General features: G+C 43.6%; 1 protein-coding gene across 4 annotated transcripts in view; it reads left to right on the top strand.

The window, feature by feature from the left end:
- Positions 1-26,422, top strand: part of SLC44A5 (solute carrier family 44 member 5) — an 85,003-nt gene that overhangs the window by 15,654 nt on the left and 42,927 nt on the right. The window contains exons 1-2 of one of the 4 annotated variants that reach the window (XM_069981464.1): positions 16,160-16,348; positions 20,226-20,274. In XM_069981464.1, the coding sequence (XP_069837565.1) occupies positions 16,309-16,348; positions 20,226-20,274 (89 nt within the window). In that variant the 5' untranslated portion in view covers positions 16,160-16,308. Of the gene's footprint in view, positions 1-16,159; positions 16,349-18,059; positions 18,118-20,225; positions 20,275-26,422 lie in introns of those variants that run through there. The other 3 variants (XM_069981461.1, XM_069981463.1, XM_069981462.1) reach the window with 3 other exon arrangements.

The following is a 26,422-nucleotide window of genomic DNA, read 5'->3' as shown; positions in this document are numbered from 1 at the left end:
TCCAGTATGACACAGTGCACTCTGCTGCCACCTCTGTCCATGTCAGCAACTGTCCAGAGTAGAAGCAAATCCCCATAGAAAACCTTTCCTACTCTGGGCAGTTCCTGACATAGACAGAGGTGGCAGCAGAGAGCACTGTATCAGACTGGAAAGCATACACCACTTCCTGCAGGACATACAGCATCTGATAAATACTGGAAGAGTTGAGATTTTTAAATAGAAGTGAATTACAAATCTATATAACTTTCTGAAACCAGTTGATTTGAAAGGAAAAGATTTTCTCCGGAGTACCCCTTTAATGAAAGACAAAAAAATAATTGCTTTATGATTTGTACAAAAGCTGCAAAGACAGTAGGAGACGTGGACAAGTGAGTTTAGAGCTCTGAGGCTCTTAAAGGTATTGTCTACCCATATTATAGAATTCTTGGATAATAATGGGGGGTTACTCATCTCTTGGCCATAGAGAGTGAGTAAGGGTCCTATTCCACAGGCCGAGGAGGGCCCGATTAACGATGTAAACCAGCACCGATCTGCTAGATCGCCGCTTGTTTACTAGGCCTATTCCACAGCCCGATGATCGTTAAGCGAGGGCTGCAGGGACATCGTTACCGATGTCCTTGCTGCCCTTGCAGCATACATTACCTGGTAGGACTTCTCCTCCGCTCCGTCTTCCTCCCCGGGTCCCGCGGCGCATCAGCAGCTCCGGAGTGGCCTGACTGAGCTGTCAGACCGCTCAGCCAATCACTGGCCGCGGCGGTCCTGGCCTGTGATTGGCTGAGCGGTCTGACTACTCAGTCAGGCCGCTCCGGGGCTGCTGATGCTGTGCCGCGGGACCCAGGGCGGAAGAAGGAGCAGAGGAGAAGTCCTACCAGGTAATGTATGCTGCGCTTCTCAAATCGTCGGGTGCCCGCCGTCCACCGCTATTCCACTGTAGCGATGCGCGATGGGGGACCGATGATTTTAGGTCTGGCCCTAAATAAATGATCAGCCAATGACACGATCATCGGCTGATCGTTTTCTCTATTCCACCGAGTGATAATCGGCCGATTCGGCCGATTATCGCTCCCATGGAGTAGGCCCCTAACTCTCACCCTAGAGGGTGGTGTAAAAAAAAAACCAACAACTCAACCATATGGACTGTCTCATCAACCCCTCTTTAATTTGAAACAAGTTTAGCGATCATGTGATCGCTGTGGATCCAGCTCCAGAGACCTGCAGTGGTCAGCCGGTATTACAAAGGGAAGCAGTGACCACTACTGGTAAAATGTGGTATTACATGCCCATATTACATGCCCATTACTTTTAATCCTTTCTAACTGATGGGGGGGGGGGGTGCTGACTTATAATGTTCGTATGTCCTAACAGGTGACATGATTTCAAAAGACAACTTCCTGCAACTAGCATCTTTAACTATCATCCCCTTTAACCAAGACGGTTAGAAGTACATAGAACATGGTGTGGAGGAAAGTCAAGGTCTCCTCTTACTATTACCTTTTGATAATATATACATGTATATCCAGTTATATTTACGGCAGATGAAGTCGGATGGGAGCTGAAGCACCTGACATGTCAGTACAGCAGGTTATAGGGGGATGGCGGTGGTAGACATCCACTGTGTTATATGATGGAATACTCACCCTGCCTTCTCCTCATTGGCTGCTCCCTTGTTCTATTTTATAATTTCTATTAGAGATACACGCTCCGCTGTATGTCCCACCACATGTTCAGCTGCATGTCCCGCCACACACTCCTGGTCCTCTCCTAGGATGGTGAGTGAACCGGAGGGGAGAGACCGGGGCTGAGCCAGGGTGGGAGCTGGGGACTGAGCTGGCGGCTGGGCCGGGGACTGGGCCGGGGACTGAGCTGAGGACTGGGCCGGGGACTGAGCTGGGGACTGGGCCGGGGACTGGGCCGGGGACTGAGATGGGGTCTGGGCCGGGGACTGAGCTGGGGGGAGAGCCGGGGGCAGAGAAATAAGACATCCCAAAAAAATAAGACATAGGGGGAGAATTATCAAACTGGTGTAAAGTAGAATTGTCTTAGTTGCCCCTAGCAACCAATCAGATTCCATCTTTTATTCCTCACAGATTCTTTAAAAACTGAAATGTGGAATCTGGTTGGTTGCTAGGGGCAACTAAGACAATTCTACTTTACTCCAGTTTGATAAATCTCCCCCATAGTGCCTTTTTGGGAGCAAAAAATAATATAAGGCACTTTCTTATTTTCGGGGAAAAACAGTATATATGGCTGCCGTATGGACTCCTATTATGGACTCCTCTGTGGAATTGTGTTCTTCCAGGATTATTTAGGCATCCAGGGAAAGAACCTACTGTATAAGAGCTATGGCACATTACTGGGGAAGGGTAACTGACCCAACGCCTTTTATTGATGGGCTGTGGATGGGGAAGAAGGAAGGAGGCTGGCGGGCATGTGCCCAAAATGGCGGGGACTATACTGTAACTTACACCGCTAATGTATTTAGATACAAGTCTAGATGTACAAACTAGATCTTGGGTATTGGAACACTTAGGGTCCTATTACACGGAGCGATTTTTAACGACTAACAATAAACGATCGCAAACGAGATTGTTTATCGTTTACCTGAAATCGTTCACCATATTACACAGAACGATAGTCGTTAGTTACGATCGTTACTATGATAGTTTATTCCTTCTGATCCCAGCAGAACAATGGACAATGTGCAATTACACTGTAGTGAACAAATGCGGAACTTGAGCGAACGAATGTGGAATTACAGCAAACGATTAGCGAACGATTAATGATAATTTTAGGTTCAGATCTAAATTAATGATCAACGACATACGAACGATTTTCTGATCGTTGCCTGCAATTACACAGAACGATTATCGTTTAAATTTGAACAATATAATGATTTTTCGCCCGATAATCGTCCCGTGTAATAGGGCCCTTAGTCAGGCATCCTGGTAGTCAGTCAGGTTCCTCCATAGTGATATCATGATCCATAGGTGAGATGAAAGAACAGGTTCATCGCCGTACACTGTGAATCATGATGTGGATGTTGTGACTGAACCTGGTTTTCGATGAATGACTTAATGCAGAGAATTCAACCGATGAAGTCATTGCTTTATTTGAGTAGACTGATGTCACCCGATATAAAAGGTGGATAGGTTCAGATATCCCAGAATGCCTCCGTTTGGCTGTGCTTGCAGGTTTTCACTACTGTTTGGCTGAAGGCCTGGAAGCCCAATGCAAAGTGATGATGGCTTAAAGATAGAGCCAAGTGTTTAAAGGGGTATTCCAGCGGGCAAAATAAGCCCTCAGTTACATATCACTAGCACTGCTGCATGCAGATACTACATAGAATAAACATTAAACTTAATAGGGCCATCTACTTAAGGAGACTACACTGAGGCCATCTACTAAAGGGGACTACACTGGGGCCATCTACTAAAGGAAGACTACACTGGGGGCCATCTAATAAAGACGACTACACTGGGGCCATATACTAAAGGGGGACTACACTGGGACTATCTACTAAAGGAGGACTACACTGGGTCATCTACTAAAGGGGGTCTACACTGGGGGCCATCTACTAAAGGGGGACTACACTGGGGGCCATCTACTAAATGAAGACTACACTGGGGGCCATCTATTAAAGGGTGACTACACTGGGGCCATCTACTAAAGGGGGACTACACTGGGGCCATCTACTAAAGGGGAACTACACTGGGGTAATCTAATAAAGAGGGTCTACATTGGAGGCCATCTACTAAAGGGGGACTACACTTGGGGCCATCTACTAAAGGCGACTACACTGGGGCCATCTACTAACGGGGGACTACACTGGGGGCCATCTGCTAAAGCCAGGGCTACACTGGGGGCCATCCACTAAAGGGGGAACTAAACTGGAAGCTATCTACTCAAGGGGCACTACACCTGGAGCTATCCACTTTAGGGGGCACTACACTGAGGCCATCTACTAAAGGGGGACTACAATGGGGGGCTTCTACTAAAGGTGGACTACACTGGGAGCCATCTACTAAAGGGGGGACTACACATGAGGCCATCTACTAAAGGGTGGGACTACACTGGGAGCCATCTACTAAAGGGGGACTACACTGGAGACCATCTACTAAAGGTGGACTACTCTGGGGGCCATCTACTAAAGCAGATTACACTGGAGGGCATCTACTAAAGGAGGACTACACTTGGGTCCATCTACTATAGGGGCACCTAAACAAGGGGTCAGCTACTAAAGGGGGACCTACATACGGGTCCATCTACTATCAGGCGACCTACAAAGGGGCCATCTGCTATAGGGCGACCACACGGGGTCTATCTACTATAGGGGAAGCTACAGAGGATCCATATAAAATAGGGGGACGTGAACATTGTGGACAACCCGGGGCCCAGGGCACATTTAATCTGCTCCTTGTTTTCAGTATGATCTTTGGCATTGGCCATAGAAAAATAAATTGCATGTGACACCAGATTTTAATATCTTCAAGCTTTAGTAAAAGAAGCCCAAAAGTGTTGTTTCCCTTTAAGTTTGTGTAGTACTGCAGTGTGCGGTATTATACATGACTCCAGAAGATGCATTATCCCGTAATCCTTAAATCGGTTTATGCTCAGCAAGTCATCTCCCTCACAAGATCTGGATTATTTGTGTCCTGAGCTTTCTAAAACACTAATTTCTTAAGCGATAAGTAGCTACAGCTAATTGTGACCACGTTCAGGATGGCGAATAAAACCGTGTACAGAAGATGCATCAGTGGCTTCACGCAGTGTCGGACAAGGCTTCCTGGACCCACCACATGATCACATTCACATGAATTTCTTAGAAGTTACATATTGAGCAAGAGACTGTCGGCCACCAGCATGAACATGTGTCACAGCTTCTATAATAGCTACAGCTCATCTATGTGACATGAGCTCCAGAGCCAGGAGGAAGGAAGGAAGCTGAGAGCACAGAATACGCAGACAAGCGATAATACAGTATATAACAAAAATAACCCTGAATGTCTCAAAAAACAGATTGTATATAGGAGCAGTATTATAGCAGTTATATTCTTGTATATAGGAGCAGTATTATAGTAGTTATATTCCTGTATATAGGAGGCAGTATTATAGTAGTTATATTCCTGTATATAGGAGCAGTATTATAGTAGTTATCTTCCTGTATATAGGGGGCAGTATTATAGTAGTTATATTCTTGTATATAGGAGCAGTATTATAGTAGTTATGGATGAATCAGTGAGAACGTAGTACCCGCACTATCGGTGTATAAGGGTAATTAATGCAGGTGAGGCATCAGTGGATGGACATACACTGGAAGTGTATCAGACTAATACCGGGGTGCAGCGGCAGAAGGCACAGTAGTATGACGGCACAAGCGAAGAGATAAAGGAGAACCGAAGCACTCACCGTATAGCAGTAGTCTTCAAAAGTTTATTACATAAACATCACAGGGAGGGGAGCTGGTGGATAAGGTGCGGGAGCGTCTCTGCAAACAACCGTTTCACGCCGAAGCGCTTTGTCAAGTTCAGAGTACGTCACTACCGGGGTAGGTGTGTCTTATATACAAACAGTGTGCATGAATGAATAATGAAAAACAAAAAACAGGTGATTAGAAAAAGAAAAATACATAAATATATCTTACAAGAAGACGCTCCAATCATTCCTTTCGTTGAGCCCCCCAGGGCCGGTAGCGTCTAACTTAGCAATCCATAATGCTTCATGTCTAAGTAACCTTTGATGCCTATCGCCTCCCCTTTCGTGTGGATCAGTACGCTCTAAGCCTAGGAAGCGAAGGCATTTGGTGTTCCCTGCATGGACCTTGTTCACATGATCAATAAGCCGCGGGACCCCTTTACCTGTTCTAACTGAGTATGCATGTTCTTTATATCGTGTCCACATTGGTCTCTTAGTTTTGCCAATGTAGAACCGGTTGCATGGGCATATAATGGCATAAACGGTAAAGGGGGTTCTGCATGTGATAAGGCTATCAATCTGACAATCTACACCATTAAGTTTAATGTAGTCAGTAGGGATGAGCTGGGAGCAATAGTTACATGTACCACAGCGTTTATTACCCTTTATAGTACTCTGACTCAACCAATCGTTGCGCACTCTTTTTTGGGACATGTTCACATTAAGAACATCACCGATGGTGCGATTCTTACGATAAGTAATGAATGGACCCAATGTAGCTACCTCTTTAAGTTCTTCGTCCTGTTCAAGCACATGCCAATGTCTATGTATACTATTGGCAATAATATTATTTAGTGGGGAATTCTGAAATGCGAAGGTGAATCTATTAACTTCTTTGTCGGGACTGGGTCTAGGTGAAAGTAAGTCGGCTCTAGAGAGTGTATTAGCTCTTTCTCTAGCTGCTGATACAATATTAGAGGGGTAGTTCCTCGCAAGCAGTCTCTGCTGGAGGGCATCGGCTTGCTTGGAATAGGACTCAACAGTACTGTTAATTCTCTTGAGGCGGATCATCTGACTGTAGGGGATTGAGTTTTTCACCCGGGCAGGATGCGAGCTCCCGTAATGGAGTAAGGCATTACAGGCAGTTTTCTTCCTAAAGACGGAGGTTTCCAGTTTACCATTAATAGCTTGTACATGTACATCTAGGAAGTCAAGGGAGGTGCCACCTATAGTGTGTGTAAAATACATATTGACCCCATTGTTGACATTCAGGTAATTGACGAAGTCAATGAAACTGTCACTACTGCCATCCCACACAACGAAGACATCATCGACATAACGGAAATATGCTCTGATGCCTCCGATGTGTGGGTTATGGGCACTGAACACTAGATCATTTTCTAGCTTGGCCAAGAATAAATTGGCGTATGTGCAGGAGACCGGCGTGCCCATCGCGGTGCCGACCTCCTGCACATACCACTGGTCATCAAACAGGAATACGTTATTACGCAGGACAAAAAATAGGGCTTCTTTAACAAAGTCTCTGAATGCAGCAGGCTGATCGCATCTAGACACAAACCAATCGATTGCCTCCACACCCGCATCGTGGGGGATGCGGGTGTAGAGGCTCTCTACATCAATGGAGGCCAGGATACAACCCTCAGAAAAATGTATGGTATCAGGGGCATTGATAAAATCTCCCGAATCTTTCAAATAGCCCGTGGTCTCAGCAAGCAATGGTCGTAAAGACCAATCGAGGAATTGTGACAGATATTCAGTAGGTGACCCAATGGCTGACACAATGGGGCGCCCAGGTGGTCTATCCAAACACTTATGGATTTTAGGAAGGAAATACCACCTGGGCGCCCTGGGTGCGAGGGGTAGTAGCTTCTCGGCTGTGCGTTTTTGTATGGCACCATTACTACTATACTTGTGGAGGAGGGTACGAAGCTGCTCCTGAATCTTTGGTATCGGGTTCTTAGTGAGCGGGTGGTAAGTATTACGGTCACCTAGCTGTCTTTTAGCCTCCTCCATGTAGTAGGGTCGTGACATGACAACAGTGGCCCCTCCTTTATCAGCCCTCTTCGTGATTAGGTTGGGATGTTTTTTAAGCCATTTGAGGGCCTTGCTTTCCTTGGGTGTTAAATTATTAGATGCTTTAGGGTAGACCAGGGCTTTAACATCTTTCATTACAAATTTGTGGAACGTATCTATGGGACCTCCTGGTGTCACTTGGGGGCAGTAAGTAGATTTATTGCCTCCTTTAAAGGGATCGGCCATAATGTGTTCTCTAGATGGCACCTGAGAGTCAAAGCCTGCTAAGAATCGGGTACATTCTATTTCCTGTCTATTAAATCCAGCTGGAACTTGGAAACCTAAGGGACCCACAGAACAGCGGGTCTCACTCTTGGTCTGCTGCTCACTAAAACTTTTATTGGTACTAAACTGCTTAGCCAAGTTGATCTTTCGAATGCCTTTAAACAGGTCGACCTCGAAATTGGTCGGTACAAAGTCCTCGGTCAGTCCGAAGTTGAGACCCTTAGACAGCAATGTGATACAGTCCGGTGGCAAAGTCACTCCTGAGATGTTAATGAGGTTGGGGGCATCATTTAATGTCTCCATGACACTCGTTTCCTTTGTTTTGCTCTTGAGCCTCTGGCGTCTGGCTTTCTCTCCTCCTCTCCGGGTTTTCTTTCTAAAGGGCCGCTCCTTTGATTATGTTGGTGAGTAGTACCGCTAGCGCCCTCATCCGACGCGCTAGTATCGGATTCGGTGGTCCAGTATACGGAAGCCTTTTTCTTAGTATTGTATCTTTTTTGATTCTTACTTGTTTGCTTATGTGCTGCTTGTTGCCAGCCGAATACTTTATTTGAGTCATAGTCCAGTTTGTCTCGGACAAATTTATCACGTTTCACTTCTTTTATTTCCTCTTGCATATCTTTCAATTTCTTTTCTAGCTTATTTAGGAAGGTAGTAGTTTGGGCAGTAGTAGCTCTGGTTTTATACTCTAATTTCATTTGGCATAGGGTAGTGGTGATAGACTCGTATTCCTTCTGATTACGCTCCAGGACTAAGTCCATGAGGTTAGTGGCGTGGATCAGGTGTGCTTGTTGCCATGCTTGAATGAAGGCAGGGTCATCTTGAAACAAAGAAGGATTTTTATAACTTCTTAGGCCTCTGGGGACTCTACCGCTGTCCTTGTAAGCCTGTAATGAGTTTATAGTCCAAAAAAGACGCATTTCCTTCTCGGCCATGGACGTGATGCGGTATTCGAGCGTCTTCAAGCTAATCACTTGAACTTCATTCTTACTGTTGCAGGACGTAAAGTACGTTCCCGCACCCTCCCTCCCTGTATGAATGGAGTCTTGTTCCATGGCCTCATGTTCCATGTCGGACTGCTATACCCACAGCGATGTGCTCAGCAAATAGACGGGATCGTGGATGAATCAGTGAGAACGTAGTACCCGCACTATCGGTGTATAAGGGTAATTAATGCAGGTGAGGCATCAGTGGATGGACATACACTGGAAGTGTATCAGACTAATACCGGGGTGCAGCGGCAGAAGGCACAGTAGTATGACGGCACAAGCGAAGAGATAAAGGAGAACCGAAGCACTCACCGGATAGCAGTAGTCTTCAAAAGTTTATTACATAAACATCACAGGGAGGGGAGCTGGTGGATGAGGTGCGGGAGCGTCTCTGCAAACAACCGTTTCACGCCGAAGCGCTTTGTCAAGTTCAGAGTACGTCACTACCGGGGTAGGTGTGTCTTATATACAAACAGTGTGCATGAATGAATAATGAAAAACAAAAAACAGGTGATAAGAAAAAGAAAAATACATAAATATATCTTACAAGAAGACGCTCCAATCATTCCTTTCGTTGAGCCCCCCAGGGCCGGTAGCGTCTAACTTAGCAATCCATAATGCTTATTGTCTAAGTAACCTTTGATGCCTATCGCCTCCCCTTTCGTGTGGATCAGTACGCTCTAAGCCTAGGAAGGTTCTCCACCAGCTCCCCTCCCTGTGATGTTTATGTAATAAACTTTTGAAGACTACTGCTATCCGGTGAGTGCTTCGGTTCTCCTTTATCTCTTCGCTTGTGCCATTATAGTAGTTATATTCTTGTATATAGGAGTAGTATTATAGTAGTATATTCCAGTATATAGGAGCAGTATTATAGTAGTTATATTCTTGTATATAGGAGCTGTATTATAGTAGTTATATTCTTGTATATAGGGAGCAATATTATAGTAGTTATATTGTTGTATATAGGAGCAGTATTATAGTAGTTATGCGGTTCAGGGAAGAAACAGAGTGCTGCACCTCACACCTATGGCTGATACTAGTGCCCCTAGGCTAAATAAAAAACACATCAGAATTTTGTGTATGAATTGATCAAGCCATACTGCCCCATGTACCTCGTGCCGGTATCTGATACACATGGGTCCCTACACTAAGTCCACACCGTGCCAGTCAGTGGCCACCAACCCCGCAGGCGTGCACAGCCAGGGAACGGGGGCCATGGGACAGCCCTGCGACCCCCATGTCACAGGACCAGACCCAAAAACACCACACCAGAACCCGGCCAGCACCACCGGCGGAGAAGGTCGCCCCCAAACAGCACAAGTCTGGATGAGGTGTTGCACTCACCATAGCTGCGGCAAACAGAATGGGAAAAAAACAGGAGGGATTAAAACCATGTGCATGTGTCTCCTGCTAATTGCGGTCATGTGGGTCTCACCAGGAGGAGTGCAATACACGGAAAAAAGAGAGAAACAAAATGCGGTTCAGGGAAGAAAAAGAGTGCTGCACCTCACACCTATGGCTGATACTAGTGCCCCTAGGCTAAATAAAAAACACATCAGAATTTTGTGTATGAATTGATCAAGCCATACTGCCCCATGTACCTCGTGCCGGTATCTGATACACATGGGTCCCTACACTAAGTCCACACCGTGCCAGTCAGTGGCCACCAACCCCGCAGTGGCCACCAACCCTAGCGGCATTAGTATCAGCCATGGATGGGATGTGCAGCCGTTCCATTCTCTCCAGTTCGTGTATTATAGTAGTTATATTGTTGTATATAGGAGCAGTATTATAGTAGTTATGTTCCTGTATATAGGAGCAGTATTATAGTAGTTATGTTCCTGTATATAGGAGCAGTATTATAGTAGTTATATTCTTGTATATAGGGAGCAGTATTATAGCAGTTATATTCTTGTATATAGGAGCAGTATTATAGTAGTATATTCTTGTATATAGAGGCAGTATTATAGTAGATATATTCTTGTATATAGGGGGCAGTATTATAGTAGTTATATTCTTGTATATAGGAGCAGTATTATAGTAGTTATGGTTCAGGGAAGAAAAAGAGTGCTGCACCTCACACCTATGGCTGATACTTGTACCTCTCGGCTGCATTAACAACATCAGAATTCTGTATGTGAATTGATCAAGCCACACTGCCCCATGTACCGCGTGCAGGTATCTGATACACATGGGTCCCTACACTAAGTCCACACTGTGCCGGTCAGCGACCACCACCCCCGCAGGCGTAGTTATGTTCCTGTATATAGGAGCAGTATTATAGTAGTTATATTCTTGTATATAGGGAGCAGTATTATAGCAGTTATATTCTTGTATATAGGAGCAGTATTATAGTAGTTATATTCCTGTATATAGGAGTAGTATTATAGTAGTTATATTCTTGTATATAGGAGCAGTATTATAGTAGTTATGTTCTTGTATATAGAGGGCAGTATTATAGTAGTTATATTCTTGTATATAGGAGCAATATTATAGTAGTTATATTCCTGTATATAGGAGCAGTATTATAGTAGTTATATTCTTGTATATAGGGGGCAGTATTATAGTAGTTATATCCCTGTGTATAGGGGGCAGTATTATAGTAGTTATATTGTTGTATATAGGGGGCAGTATTATAGTAGTTATATCCCTGTATATACTGTAGGAGCAGTATTATAGTAGTTATATTCTTGTATATATGAGCAGTATTATAGTAGTTATATTCTTGTATATAGGAGCAGTATTATAGTAGTTATATTCTTGTATATAGGAGCAGTATTATAGTAGTTATATTCTTGTATATAGGGGGCAGTATTTTAGTAGTTATATTCTTGTATATAGGATCAGTATTATAGTAGTTATATTTTTGTATATAGGATCAGTATTTTAGTAGTTATATTCTTGTATATAGACGCAGTATTATAGTAGTTATTATAGTAGTACATAGGATGTAGTATAAAAGCAGTTACTGTAGAAGCAGGTTTACAGCAGTATGATAGTAGTTGTATGCACAAGCCAAAAAGACAGAGAAATGGCTGCACATCGCACCCATGGCTGACACGAAAGCTTATTCAGCTACATTTAAAACCAACATCAGAAGTTAGTATATAATTTGGCCAAACCATATTTCCTCATGTACCACGTGCAGGTCTTCTGATACATAGAAGCAGTATTATACAGTAGTAGTTATTATAGTAGTACATAGGAGCAGTATTATAGTAGTTATTATAGTAGTACATAGGATGTAGTATAAAAGCAGTTACTGTAGAAGCAGGTTTACAGCAGTATGATAGTAGTTGTATTCTTGTACATAGAAGTGTTAACATACGGTGCTGAATATATGAGAGAATAGAAGTGGCGCAGTGGGATTTATATTAATATTTTGATATCATAGGGACCCAGAGACGCCACTCTCTATAACTTTACTAGTTAAACGCTAAGCTGATCAGGTCTGCCGGGAGAGGAGATCAGACATACATTTTCATATATTTGAATAATTTTACACATCTTTTTAAGAGAAAATGAAGTAATAATTTCAGATCTGAGGCTGTGGTGAATCTGATTTATTTTCACTATCAGTCCCTGGAAGATGATTCTTTCCATTGATGCCTCACGCCCAGTACCTGGGATTTGCTGTTTCAGGGGAAATAATATGAATATATTTAGATTTCAATAGCAGATGTATTATTAGTGGAAAATCTGAAATCCAAGTTCCTTTATGACGAGGATGACAACTGGGTATACCTATCCAAGTTGTGATGGATGTTCCAGCATTGCTGACAATGTCAAAGCATACGAGACACACACTGCTGACAAGAGGCATGGACATGCTCGGCTGTCAGTATAGTCATACATTTCCAGGAGGAATAACAGAGATACAGTGCAGTGCTGGGTTATCAGTGAAGTATAAGCAATAAATATAGATGTTATTAATATTAGATCAGCAGCACCCCTGTCCATCCGCTATTTGATTGGGCCTTGGCGCTCTGCGCAACATATAGTAGATTGACTTACAGCTCATAGTGTTCCTAGTGGCTGTGCGAGGTACTGCAGCTCAGTATCACTCACTTATAACAATGTGGCTATGCCTAGATGCTCTAGCGAGTATAGTTGCCCCATAGATCTGTGTGATCAGCAAGGGTCCAACTACACAGGACAAGAGGCCGCTATCATCCCATGTACTAGATCTAGCGATCAGCCGACGAACAATCAAACAGTTTTATTGTGTTTAAGCTAAGATGTTGTGTGCGGTGTCGGTGCTGTTATCCTGTGTATAAGCTGAGATGCTGTATGCGGTGTCGGTGTTGTTATACAGGGATCTCCCTGTGTATAAGCTGAGATGCTGCATGTGGTGTCAGTGCTGTTATACAGGGATTTTCCTGTGTATAAGCTGAGATACTGTATGTGGTGTCAGTGCTGTTATCCTGTGTATAAGCTGAGATGCTGTATGCGGTGTCGGTGCTGTTATCCTGTGTATAAGCTGAGATGCTGTATGTGGTGTCAGTGCTGTTATACAGGGATTTTCCTGTGTATAAGCTGAGATGCTGTATGCGGTGTCGGTGCTGTTATCCTGTGTATAAGCTGAGATGCTGTATGTGGTGTCAGTGCTGTTATACAGGGATTTTCCTGTGTATAAGCTGAGATGCTGTATGTGGTGTCAGTGATGTTATCCTGTGTATAAGCTGAGCTGCTGTATGCAGTGTCGGGGCTGTTATACAGGGATCTCCCTGTGTATAGGCTGAGCTGCTGTATGCGGTGTCTGTGTTGTTATACAGGGATCTCCCTGTGTATAAGCTGAGATGTTGTATGCAGTGTGGGTGCTGTTATACAGGGATCTTCCTGTGTATAAGCCAAGATGCTGTATGCGGTGTTGGTGCAGCGGCACGTATCTGAAGCAGAATAACACGTCCCTCCTGTCAGCAGATATCACTGCGGAGCTCCTGGGATTCGGGGATAAACACACAGATGGTTTTATCTGCTTGTATATACTTATTACTATTTTGCAGATATAGGTCAGTGTGCTTTGTGTTACCTCGGGGATAATCCTGCAGACAGGTCTGAGAAGGAACGCCGCTGCTCAGCATCTGGGCCTGCAGATGTTTTATGGCATTTATTATGCTATTATATTACATTTTAGTACCATCACATTTCACCGGGAATATCTAACATCATTGGTGAATGTTCTTTTTATATCCACTATTGTTGTCGGGCAGTGATGGGGTCTGTGGTAGATTCTCCTGGGGGTCCTGTCCTCAGTAGGTGGGATAGAGAAGATGGAGTCTGTCTGTCCCAGGTAATAGTTCAGTATAATGTACCCTCCTGTCCAATATAGCTTAAGATGGCCGCCATAACATTAGATTTAAGTTGGCTGAACACAGCAGTTATGTCTTTCAACATCTTTCAAGATTATATAAGACTAACAACAGCAACAATCTGCTGCCGACACTCTGTGTAATAAGAGGCAGCAGACCGCCACTATCTCCTATGGGCTCTTTAGCAGCATTTAGTGACATGCTTTACAGCAAGACTCATAGACATAGACGAAAATAGACAGACTCTGTCCCCTTGAGATGAATGTGAAACATCATTGAGCGCACTCAACACTTTGAAAAGGTCATTCCACAGGGAGCTACTAATGTCCTGTACTGATGCTGTCTACCTATTGGAGTAAGATGCTGCTGCAATGCTGTACAGATCACTTTATAGCAGCCTCCTCTTATCACCACAGACACAACAGGAAGTCTCAGCTTAGCTTTAGCCCCAGTGGTGACAATAAAAACTGCAAGATCTCAGGATTATTTAATAATATTGATAGATAAATAGAAAATTAGAAAAAAATTCCACCAAAAATTCTTAAAAAATATGTTTAACATCAAAATATCATTTAAAAAATACGTCATTTTCTGATGACACATATTCCCTTAAGGCTGGGTTCACGCTACGTATATTTCAGTCAGTATATGTATATTTCAGTCAGTATATTTCAGTCAGTATTGCAACCAAAACCAGGAGTGGATTAAAAACAAAGAAAGGCTCTGTTCACACAATGGTGAAATTGAGTGGATGGCCGTCATTTAATGGCAAATATTTGCTGTTATTTCAGAACAACGGCTGTTATATTGAAATAATGGCCGTTATTTACTGTTATATGGCGGCCATCCACTCAATTTCACCATTGTGTGAACAGATCCTTTCTGTGTTTTTAATCCACTCCTGGTTTTGGTTGCAATATGAGGACCACAATACTGACTGAAATATACTGACTGAAATATACTGACTGAAATATACGTAGTGTGAACCCAGCCATAGGCTATGTTCACACTACGTATATGTCCGGCCGCATATTTTCGCGGCCGGACATATACATGTTAAACTCTGGCTGGGAATTCACGCAAGTTGCGGCCGGCTACGTACGGACCGCGAACTTACGCCCGTAGTCTACTTACGCTTCCCGAGCGCCCTATGTAGCGATTTGACAGCGGTCTTTTACTTGGAAATCTTCGCCTAGCCCCGGACACCCCACAGAACCTTTTGGATCGGCAAAGAAAAGTTGAAAAATGAAGAAATGTTACGCTACGGGCGTAAGTTACAGCATTTTCGTCCTCAAACAATGGTCTGGTTAATTTTTTACGGCGCCGCGTACGATCCGTGCGTAAGTTCGTACATAGTGTGAACTGTGCAGCCGTACATCGTATACTTTCCGTTGTACGCAAACTACGTAAGTCTCCGGACGCTTATACACGGAACACGCTACGTCCGGAGACTTACGTAGTGTGAACATAGCCTTAAAGTGTACCTGTACAAAAAAAGACAATATCATTCATGCGACGCAGAGCCAGCAGAAATCGCACGCTCGTTCTAGTGATCAGTCAGGGTCTGAACACTCACATCCTAACTGATCAAGACTTGGCATACTAAAAGTTTTTTTTTTTATGTCAGTGTCCATTTAAAGGGGTTACTCCAAGGTAAAAAGTTATCTCCTACCTAGAGTATAGTTGATGAGGGTCGACAGTACCCTATTCCTCTTTACACATTATGGACAAAGGGTCTCTGATCCCATGAGTGGTTGGGCCCCATGATCATCTAGTTACCCCAATACAAAAACTTTTAGGATAACCCCTTTAAGCAGTGATATCACTCTGTATTCTTATAATTTCCAGCAATAACCTGCAGCTCTGCTCTATTAAAACTGATAAGTAATAATGTACAGCAATGTATTTACTCCTCAGATCGTACCGATATGAAATATTGATCATTGATTGATCCCTGTACTTGATCAGTGCGCGGTATCCATAGGTATATATATATATATAAATGTGTGTGTGTGTGTATACCTGTATTAGTTAAGGAGCGGTGGGAATGAGGCCAGTGTGTGTTGCAGTGTATGAGCAGTGAGTGCAGGGTGTGATTTATCGGTGTGGGCCGGGCCCCAGGCTTCCCACAGACTCTTCCTGCAGCAGACGGAGCCTCTGAACAGGTTTATTTTTAACCTAGTTAAAGAGCGTGTTGTACGTCGGCTCATGTACTGGAAACGCCGCTTATTACCTTCACTAAAAATAGTCTGGAGGAGAGAAGACGCCGCAGGAACATGGCCAGTGATGGCGAGGAGAACTACTATGGAAAACACGGTAAAACATTCGCTTTCATATCCCCGCCAGTCAGGTGGCGGTGTGAAGTTTATCATGTTAATGTCCTGTCCCTGCAAACCTGTGTACAACACAAGGATATGAGTAATACAGGAGACAGTCACCGACCAAACACACAGGTTCAGCAGGGGAGCCTATATATATATATATATATATATATATATTCAAAGGATGAGAGCAGCACAACTTGCAATGTCTGGTGCCAGCGGGTCGGACCGTAGACCTGGGTCCACTGTAATATATATATGGATGAACCAGCAGCACTCTGTTCTTGTAGTTCAAAAAGGTGTCTTTATTCCATATAAGTGCGACGTTTCAACCGCCTCTCGCGGCCTTTTTCAAGCTTGAAAAAGGCCGCGAGAGGCGGTTGAAACGTCGCACTTATATGGAATAAAGACACCTTTTTGAACTACAAGAACAGAGTGCTGCTGGTTCATCCATATATATATATATATATATATATATATTACACTATATACAATACATACATACAACCAGCAACTAGCAACCAATCAGATCCCACCTTTCATTCCTCACAGATTCTTTGAACAATTAAAGGTGGGATCTGATTGGTTGCTAGGGGCAACTGAGCCAGGTCTACTTGACACCAGTTTGATAAATCTCTCCCTCATTGATTTATCTGACAGATTTTGGGGTGTTTATTTCAGTTTATTTTTATTGTTACTAATATGCAAAGACGCGGACATACACAGATGTTTACCTGGAATTGTTTATAAAAACTTTGGCATTAGAAATCTGTGAACATCCCGAAATTTCTGACCATGCCTGACCATGTTAATGTACTAGTGAGTATATGCTTCGATACACAAAGCGTCGCTACATACCTCTGAGCTGGTGTACAGGTGCAGGGACTTCTTTCCTTGACAGGTGTTCCTGCTCCTGTGCATACTGGTGGTGAGACATACACTGGATGTTTTAGGTGCTGTTATTTTGTCTGTACTCACTTAGTCTCCATGCTGCAGCCTGTTAGATGCGGTAGACTGGCGTTTTAAGAGGTGATCACATGACCATGTGAGTATAGATAGGTCTAGGAACACATGACAGTATAACGGTACCCAGTATATGTCTTACTACTTATACATACTGGAGCAGGGACGCCTATTATTGAAAGGAGTCCTTGTAACTGTATGTATGTATGGGTTAATCTAAAACAAATCCTCCAAAAATTGGATTTATACCAATCCGAATGTTAAGTGAAGTGAAATCATAAATCTCCCCCTATGTTACTATATGCAAACTGTCCGTTCCATGGTGTGTCACTGTTTGCTGTGTATAGATCCTCAGTCTGATACTGTACATGGAGGGAGGCGCACGTCTCAGCTATATCACTCCACCTGCAAACGTATATTTATAGAGTGAGTCCAGAAGTAAGAAAGTCTTCTCGACACCTACCCTGGTGATAACATATTCAATGCTATGTTCCTGTAACCGGCAAGTGCAAACACAGGCTGTGAGTAATGTAACAATGATGGGGATCACGCCCCAGCCTTCTACTGGGATCAATGTTCACATCATTCAGGGAGGGTAGACTTTAAGGACACCTTATACTTTTGTTGGTATAAGGTGTATGGGGCTCTCCCGACCGACCACCAAGCTGATAGGGGTCAGGCATGATGGAAAATCACTGCCTGACCCCTTTGTTCTGGAAGAGATAAGCCGCAGCCAGTCCACTCCTTATACTGTCCTCCTTCATAGAGAACACATGAATGCTTGGCTGTCAGTTTGTGAAGGTATATGCCCACTTTTAAGCACTTGACTCCCGTTATATAGCAGTATTATTTGGATCTTAAATGGCTGTATTGCACGGGAAATGTAATCCAGTGTTATATGGGCACCATTTAGTAGTAATATTTCAATTTCGAGTGTATAACGGTATTATTTAGGAATTGTATAGTAGTATTATTTGAACATTTTATGGCAGTATTAGTTAGGAATTATATAGCAGTATTATTTGAACATTTTATGGCAGTATTTTTTAGGAATTATATAGCAGTGTTATTTGGACACTAAATGGCTTTAATATGTGGGGAAATATATGGTAGTGTTATATGGTGACCATATAGTAGTATTATATGCATAGTGTTTGGAAGTATTATATAGAAATGATAAAAAAGTATTATTTGGACACTGTATGGAGGTAATATTTAGGCATTATATAGCAGTATTATTTGGACACTGTGGAGGTATTATTTAGGCATTATATAGCATTATTATTTGGACAATGTATGGAGGTATTATCTAGGCATTATATAGCAGTATTATTTGGACACTAAATGGCTGTATTGTGTGGGCAAATATATAGCAATGTTATATGGGCACCATCTAGTAGTATATTTGGACATTGTATGGAGGTATTATTTAGGCATTATTAAGCAGTATTATTTGGACACTAAACGGTTGTATTGTATGGGGAAACATAAGGCAATGTTATAGGGGCACCATATAGTAGTATTATTTGCATAGTGTATGGATGTATTATTTAGGAATTATACAGCAGTATTAATGGGAAAGTGGCGGAATTGTTTGAGGAATATATGGCAGTGTTATATAGGTACTATATACAGTATTACCCGTCATTCTTTGGGCAGTGTATAGTGGTATTATTCAGGCATTATATGGCCAGTGCTATTTGGGCACTGAGTGGCAGTAGTATCTCTTGTATGACAGTATTTGGGTTATGTATTTGGCTGCATAGATATTGTTGTTTTATAAAAAAGATCTAAACTATGGGTTAGTCTAAACTAGGGAGGGCTCCACCAAGGACCCCATGCTATCCAGAGATGCCTGCTTTAGCAGGCCTGGCACAGTATGTAGTTCCACAAGAGCTGTATAGAGACAGGTAGTTTCAGTCCTATAAAAGTTATACAGTGTCCTATTTAGAAGCTATGCGGTTGTGGAAATTCACATTTACATAGGATGACTGCGACATGAGTAACCGAGTTAAAGATTAACTAATGTCATTGCCTAATGTGTGTCACAGGGAAGCACACACCTGCGGCCGACTGCTACAGAATGAGATTTCCCAATGTATCCTCCCGAAATTCCACTACACAGCGACAACCAAATGCATAGTCCTGTTATTATAAAGCTCCCTGTTACATGACTAGAATGCTAGAACTGCAGTAAAGACTGACATTAAATTATAAATATGAGGACAAGGGTAATAGTGAAGGCACAAGGGGTCATATATAGCAGATTTATGTATATTGTGGGTAACAAGCCCTATGGCACTGTAAGTGGTTGTCACCCGACATGTTTCTCATATAACTAGATTTTTCACATTTGCATCGGCGGTTCCATTGTAATAATAAAATGACAACTAGTTGTTACCATTTCCTCTGTTAGTAAGGTGTCTGACACTGCCGATACTGACATGGAGTCTTTCAGAATATATAAGGATATGCCCAGGAACGGACAAAGACTGCATAGGGCCCCTGTGAAAAAAAATTGTTTAGGCCCCCTTATAAGCAAACCATGCCACCTTATTCCTGGCTGTCCCCCATCCTCACCCACTACCCATCCTGGCTGCCCGCCATCCCCACAGACAATACCCCACCTGCCCTACATCCTCATATACTCCCCATCCTTGCTGCCCCCCATCCCCTTACACCTACCCATTCTGGCTGCCCCCCATTCCCACACACAATACCCAGGCAAAAGTGATATGTCCGCAACTGGACACGCCCATTTGACCAAGGGAAATGGTAACACCCACTTGTTCATCAATTCATGTATTTCTAGTAAGAATAACAGAGGTATGGTACAATGCAGAAATTGTTATTTTATGAGTAGTAAAACTGTGGATACTGAACATTGTGTTTTTTTTTCTGTATTGTAGGTGAACCAAGGAAGTTTGATCCAAAGTTTAAAGGGCCCATCGGAAACAGGTATGTCCGTCTTAGGTTTACACGCCTTTATACCTGTATACTCAGCATCTCTGTTGTATCACATCATTATTGATGAACGGACCTGTCAAACTGTTCTGGTTCGGCAACATTCTCCGATCCGGAACCCTCTGCATCTGATTCCCCCATGGCTGCAGAATATGGTTTTCACCCTCGGAGTCCTGGATGACATGGATACAAGCCATAGGTCATAGGCCGTATCAATGTTCCCCGGCAGCCCTAGGGCAATGTGCAGCTTCTGCAGCCGGGGGGAATCAAATGCTGAGCGTTCTGGTTTGGAGAACGTTGCCGAACCCGCACAGTTTGACAGGTCCGCTCAACACTACACATCATCACTTTTCAGTGGGTTACCGGAGTTTCACAGGACTGAGGTTTTTATTGCAAAAATGGTCACATGACATTATTATATATAATTTTATAATTATTTTTGGCTTGAGGGCAGCCTCATGGGTCTACTCATGGTTCTTCTATCACCACAGCCTTTATGCCGATGCTTTGTGCAGTTATTTCCCACCAGTTCAGTAGGTTTGTTTCGGTTGTTTCCCTGTTGTTTCCCGGTTGTTTTCTGATAGCAGTTTCTAATCTGTACTTGCCAATTGTTGACATAGGTGATGAATTATGTTCTTTTTTTCCTTAAATTCTGTAATAGTGGACGTAGACTTTTTATCACATACCAAGATAAGTATACACCCTAAACCAATACAGACTGCATTCCCAACCCGGAAAACAAACACAGCCCTCATACCAGGCGCTCTCAGTAAATGCAAACTTCAGAACAGACCCCCTAAAGAAATACAGACCCCAAACAAGAAGCCCTAAACAGATATAGACCCCCCTAAATAAATACAGACCTGCAGCACCCCTAGAACAAATCCAGATCCCCTGAATAAATACAGACCTCAGACTAGACCTATGTAAAAATATATACTCCAGATTTGCCCCCCCCTTAGAATAAATACAGACTCCAGACTAGACCCCCTGAATAAATACAGACCCCAGACTAGACCCTTGAATAAATATATACTCCAGATTAGACCCCCAGAATAAATGCAGACCCCAGACTAAACCCATGAATAAATACAGACCCCAGACTAGACCACTGAATAAATACAGACCCCAGACTAGATCTAAATAAATACAAACCCCGGACTTAACCTCCTGAATAAATACAGACCCCAGACTACACCCATGAATAAATACAGACCCCAGACTAGACCACTGAATAAATACAGACCCCAGACTAGACCTATGAATAAAAACAGACATCAGACTAGACCCCTGAATAAATACAGACCCCAGACTAGACCTAAATAAATACAAACCCCGGACTTAACCCCCTGAATAAATACAGACCCCAGACTACACCCATGAATAAATACAGACCCCAGACTAGACCTCTGAATAAATACAGACCCCAGACTAAACCCCCTGAATAAATACAGACCCCAGATTAGATCTCTGAATAAATACAGACCTCAGACTAGACCTTTGAATAAACACTGACCCCAGACTAAACCCCTGAATAAATACAGACCCCAGACTAGACCTCTGAATAGATACAAACCCCAGACTAGACCCCCTGAATAAATACAAACCCTAGACTAGACCCCCCAAATAAATACAGACCCCAGACTAGACCTCTAAATAAATAAAAACTCCAGACTAAACCCCTGAATAAATACAGCCCCCAGACTAGACCCCTGAATAAATACAGACCCCAGACTATACCTCTAAATAAATACAGACCCCAGACTAAACCCCTGAATAAATACAGACCCCAGACTAGACCTCTGAATAAACACTGACCCCTGAATAAACCCCTGAATAAATACAGACCCCAGACTAGACCCCTGAATAAATACAGACCCCAGACTAGACCTCTGAATAGATACAAACCCCAGACTAGACCCCCTGAATAAATAAAAACCCTAGACTAGACCCCCCAAATAAATACAGACCCCAGACTAGACCTCTAAATAAATAAAAACCCCAGACTAAACCCCTGAATAAATACAGCCCCCAGACTAGACCTCTGAATAAATACAGCCCCCAGACTAGACCCCTGAATAAATACAGACCCCAGACTATACCTCTAAATAAATACAGACCCCAGACTAAACCCCTGAATAAATACAGACCCCAGACTAGACCTCTGAATAAACACTGACCCCTGAATAAACCCCTGAATAAATACAGACCCCAGACTAGACCCCTGAATAAATACAGACCCCAGACTAGACCCCCTGAATAAATACAGACCCTAGACTAGACCTCTAAATAAATACAGACCCCAGACTAAACCCCTCAATAAATACAGTCCACAGATTAAACCCCTGAATAAATATATACCCCAGATTAGACCCCCGGAATAAATACAGACCCCAGACTAGACCCCCTGAATAAATACAGACCCCAGACGAGACCTGCTAAATACACAGACCCCAGACAGTAATACGGAGCCCAAATTATATTCCTCAGGTGGTCACCTGTACTGTTTTATGCAGGTTGTAATCCTCTTCACTCCTGCATGCTGCCATAGACAACAACCTGATACTGGTGGGAGTGAAAAGGACTACAGGAGATGAGAGGTGGCTACTTAGAGAGGACATGAGGCACCTGGGATATGTTAGTCCTGGAAATCTCCTCTTCTTCATGGAGTCTCCAGAACTATTTAGAAAAGTTGGCAAGTGTGGCCTGATATAATGAACTCCATTGTCACTATTGGCCCCACTGGGACTGAGGACCTTGTTACAGTCGCCGTTGGAGCTTAACCAGTCTGGAGTTGTGTAGATGCCAGCGCCATCTTCGAGACATGAAACGCGTTGTGTTGTCACGTAGCGTGGTCTTTTGAGTCCTGCAGAAAAAGAAGTGAAGCTAATTAAGAGACAAACACTTTCCATCACTTGATACAGGGCACAGAAAGGGACTTTTTTTGGCAGCGGGACAAGCTTTCGCATCGCTATTGCATCCCAATCTGACCACTCTTGGTGCCCCACGCTTTCGTCGTAAACAACCATCAAGCTGTCTGACTTGTTTTCTCTGCCAACCTGGTAGGATTCTGCGAATTCGACAGATGCCTCTGTACGGAAAAGAATCCGGAAGAATTCCAGAAATGTATCTCTGTGAACATTACCATAGATGCCCCCACATTCTGCGCCGCCTGACAACAACATCGATTCATTCGTGTTCCTAGAGCCCGGAGTATGTGTCGTTTCCAGGCCGTTCACCATATTTGCCGGCCTTGTGAATGCAGAGTGGTCTCATCTTCTGTTTTTTACAGCCCTGTGCAGTTTGCCAGTGCACTCCAGAGCGGTGCGCGCAGCCAAATGACGGACATTACGTTTACAGCAGAGAAGCAATGATCTGGGTGATTTGCTCCTCTCCATGCTGAGTATTTATAGAGGAAGTAAATGGGGAAATGTGTCCGAGCTGAAAGTGCTCCAAAGTATCGTCTGCAATCATCCAGACAGATATGTATATACTGTATCCAGCTGGGTCGGGGACTCCTGCTGAGAAACCCAAAGTCTGGATTTTTTTGCATTGGTTGGCAGACTAAGTGGACTGTACAGACAGAATCATTGATGGGCAATGTAGTGCTCCGTGGAGCACGGAACACTACAGATGCACATTCGTAGTGCGGGCCGCGGTCACGGGCTGCACTACGGATGTGTGAATGTAGGCTCACAGCCCCTCTAGACCTTAAAAGTGTACTTATTGTTTTCTTTTTTTATTGTTTTCTTTTTTCTTTAAGAAATCAGCAGGGGTTGTGATTAGGGATGGTCCGAACCTGCTGAGGTTCGGGTTCGTATGAACCCAAACGCTCGGCAGCAGATTCCCGCTGTCTGCCCGCTCAGCGGGAGGAACGCCTGGAAAACTGGGATACAGCCTATGGCTATGGCTGTATCCCAGTTTTCCAGGCGGTCCTCCCGCTGGATCCGCCTGCTCCACAGAGTGTGCAGACAGCGGGAATCATTACCGAGGGTTCGGGTACGTACGAACCCGAACCGAACTCGGTTCGGACCATCCCTAGTTGTGATCACAAGCAATTTTGCAATACACTTTTTTTTCTTTTTTTTTTACGTTTTACGTATTATCCATACGGCCAAACTGTGGTCCATGCTTCTTCCCTGACAATATTTGGTCTTCTCTCTGTTCAGCAAGACCAAACACAGGAAGTCCCAGTCCTTTGTGCGCTCATGTAAGGAAAGACACCTGTTCATCATGCAGGCTGTACATCAACTTAGAAAAATTAACTAAGGATAATTCTATTATCAACTCTGCAGCTTACCAGGAGACAATGCTCTTTGTTATGTGACAATTCAGTCTGTATAATGTCACTGTGTGGTTACAGAGGTTTTGGTGCTGTGTCAGAGGAGAGCTGACCACACAATGCAAGCACCCCCAGAATGCTCCGCTACTGAATTTGGATTCTCAGCAGCTGTACACAGTGCAGTGAAAGGAGACACTTAGTGGCCATATGTATAATGTTGATTTAAACATAGAAAACATAAAAAAATTAATAAAGCCAGTATATTGCAAAACTGCAATATACTCGCAGCGGGAATCAGCTGCCGAGCGTTCGGGTTCATAGGAACCCGAACCTCGGCAGGTTCGGGCCATCTCTACAAATTACCTCTCTTCTAGAAAATAGAAAACTATCATATACTAGCCAAACCAGAGACTGCTCCAAATAGGCACCCATCTGTAGACAACTGTTTCAAGGTTCTCACCACTCAAAGGATTGACCAAGCATAAATCACATGGATGGGCTTGATCTTTCGAAGTGGGGGCAACTCTTAGAGGATGCTGCCTCTATCTTTGATGCCCATATGCTATAAATCGTGATTAAAGGGAAAAGGAAGGATAAGTGGTTGTTGTTCCCACCAGCACTTACACTAATTGTGTTTGACCAAATTTTTGTAAAAATTAGAATAGGCTCAAACATGAATCTACAGCATACCCACAGCATTGGCCTGTTGCCGACTGTAAATAAGGGGGATGTCACAAGCCGAATGCATAACACAGAAGCAGCAGCCTGGTAGTATCATGGTGGCCACTATCAGCCTAATACTACCAGCCTGCTCCTGTCCAGTTCCTGACCATCATTAACCCTTTTTTAATAATTAGGGGGAAAAAAATCTCTTGTTATGCTCATTTGGACCTCCGAACAATTTTAGTATAACATCTAGTCCAGGCCTGAAGGGGTGGAGCAAGACCACCAAAGACAGAATCCCTGTGTCAGATGTGTTGCTTAGTATACATTCACATGGTGAATTTGCATCCTGGTTATCCATCTTGGTTTCGGTCCCAGATCTGACTCCAGTTAGAATGTAAATGCGGATATTTACTGTCAGGACAGGGGACTGGTAGACACAAGACAGGTGAGCCTTGTGTTTCGAGACTCTGAAATGAGGCTACACGGACGCTTTTTTGCATATTTATATTTCCCAGGGAGCAATGCACCAGGGATTTCCTTGTATTGAGCACTTTAACCAGCAGCTGAGAGTGTTATCATTGGCTTGTCTCCCTGAGATCAGTGATCTGTTTCCCGTAAAACACAAAAATAGCAAGATCAGGAGTCCAGGTCAGCAACTAGCAGTCTTATAGAGACTGGAGTCCCGACTGCAAGCCGTGATTGGGGCAGAGACCCCAGCCCAGAGACCAGAGTTGAGTGGCGGTCCAGCCGCCAGTCAGAATCACCACAGTAAAAAACACCTTAGCCATTCGGCTATCAATCAGGGATGCCGCCGGCATGCCCGTAACAACTGTCCGGGCCCGTTGTCAGGGATGCTGTTGGCTTACAGGGAGCAGGCCGCGTGCTCCTGCAGTGCAGGGAGCGGTGCACACAGACCGCCCGCTGACATTTACCTTTTTTTCCGGGTGAATTTTTTAATCGGCATTGGTACAGAATTCCCTATGTCAACCACTGCGTTGAATCTCATTAAAGATAGTGGCGGAATCGTTGCATGTTCTGAATTATCAGATGCCAGATCTACTGAGATCTATAGGAGGAATTTTCTTACGGGTTCACTTTAAGTCAGTAAAGCGCTGAATGCATCTCATTTCTTTTTTTTCCTGTTGTGTTGACTTAAATCTGCTTATCTGGCAAAAGCTTTTCAAGGGGAAGCCG

This window comes from Dendropsophus ebraccatus, chromosome 8 (assembly GCF_027789765.1).
Source record: "Dendropsophus ebraccatus isolate aDenEbr1 chromosome 8, aDenEbr1.pat, whole genome shotgun sequence".
Classification (NCBI taxonomy): domain Eukaryota; kingdom Metazoa; phylum Chordata; class Amphibia; order Anura; family Hylidae; genus Dendropsophus; species Dendropsophus ebraccatus.
This window is presented reverse-complemented; position numbering and strand designations above follow the sequence as displayed.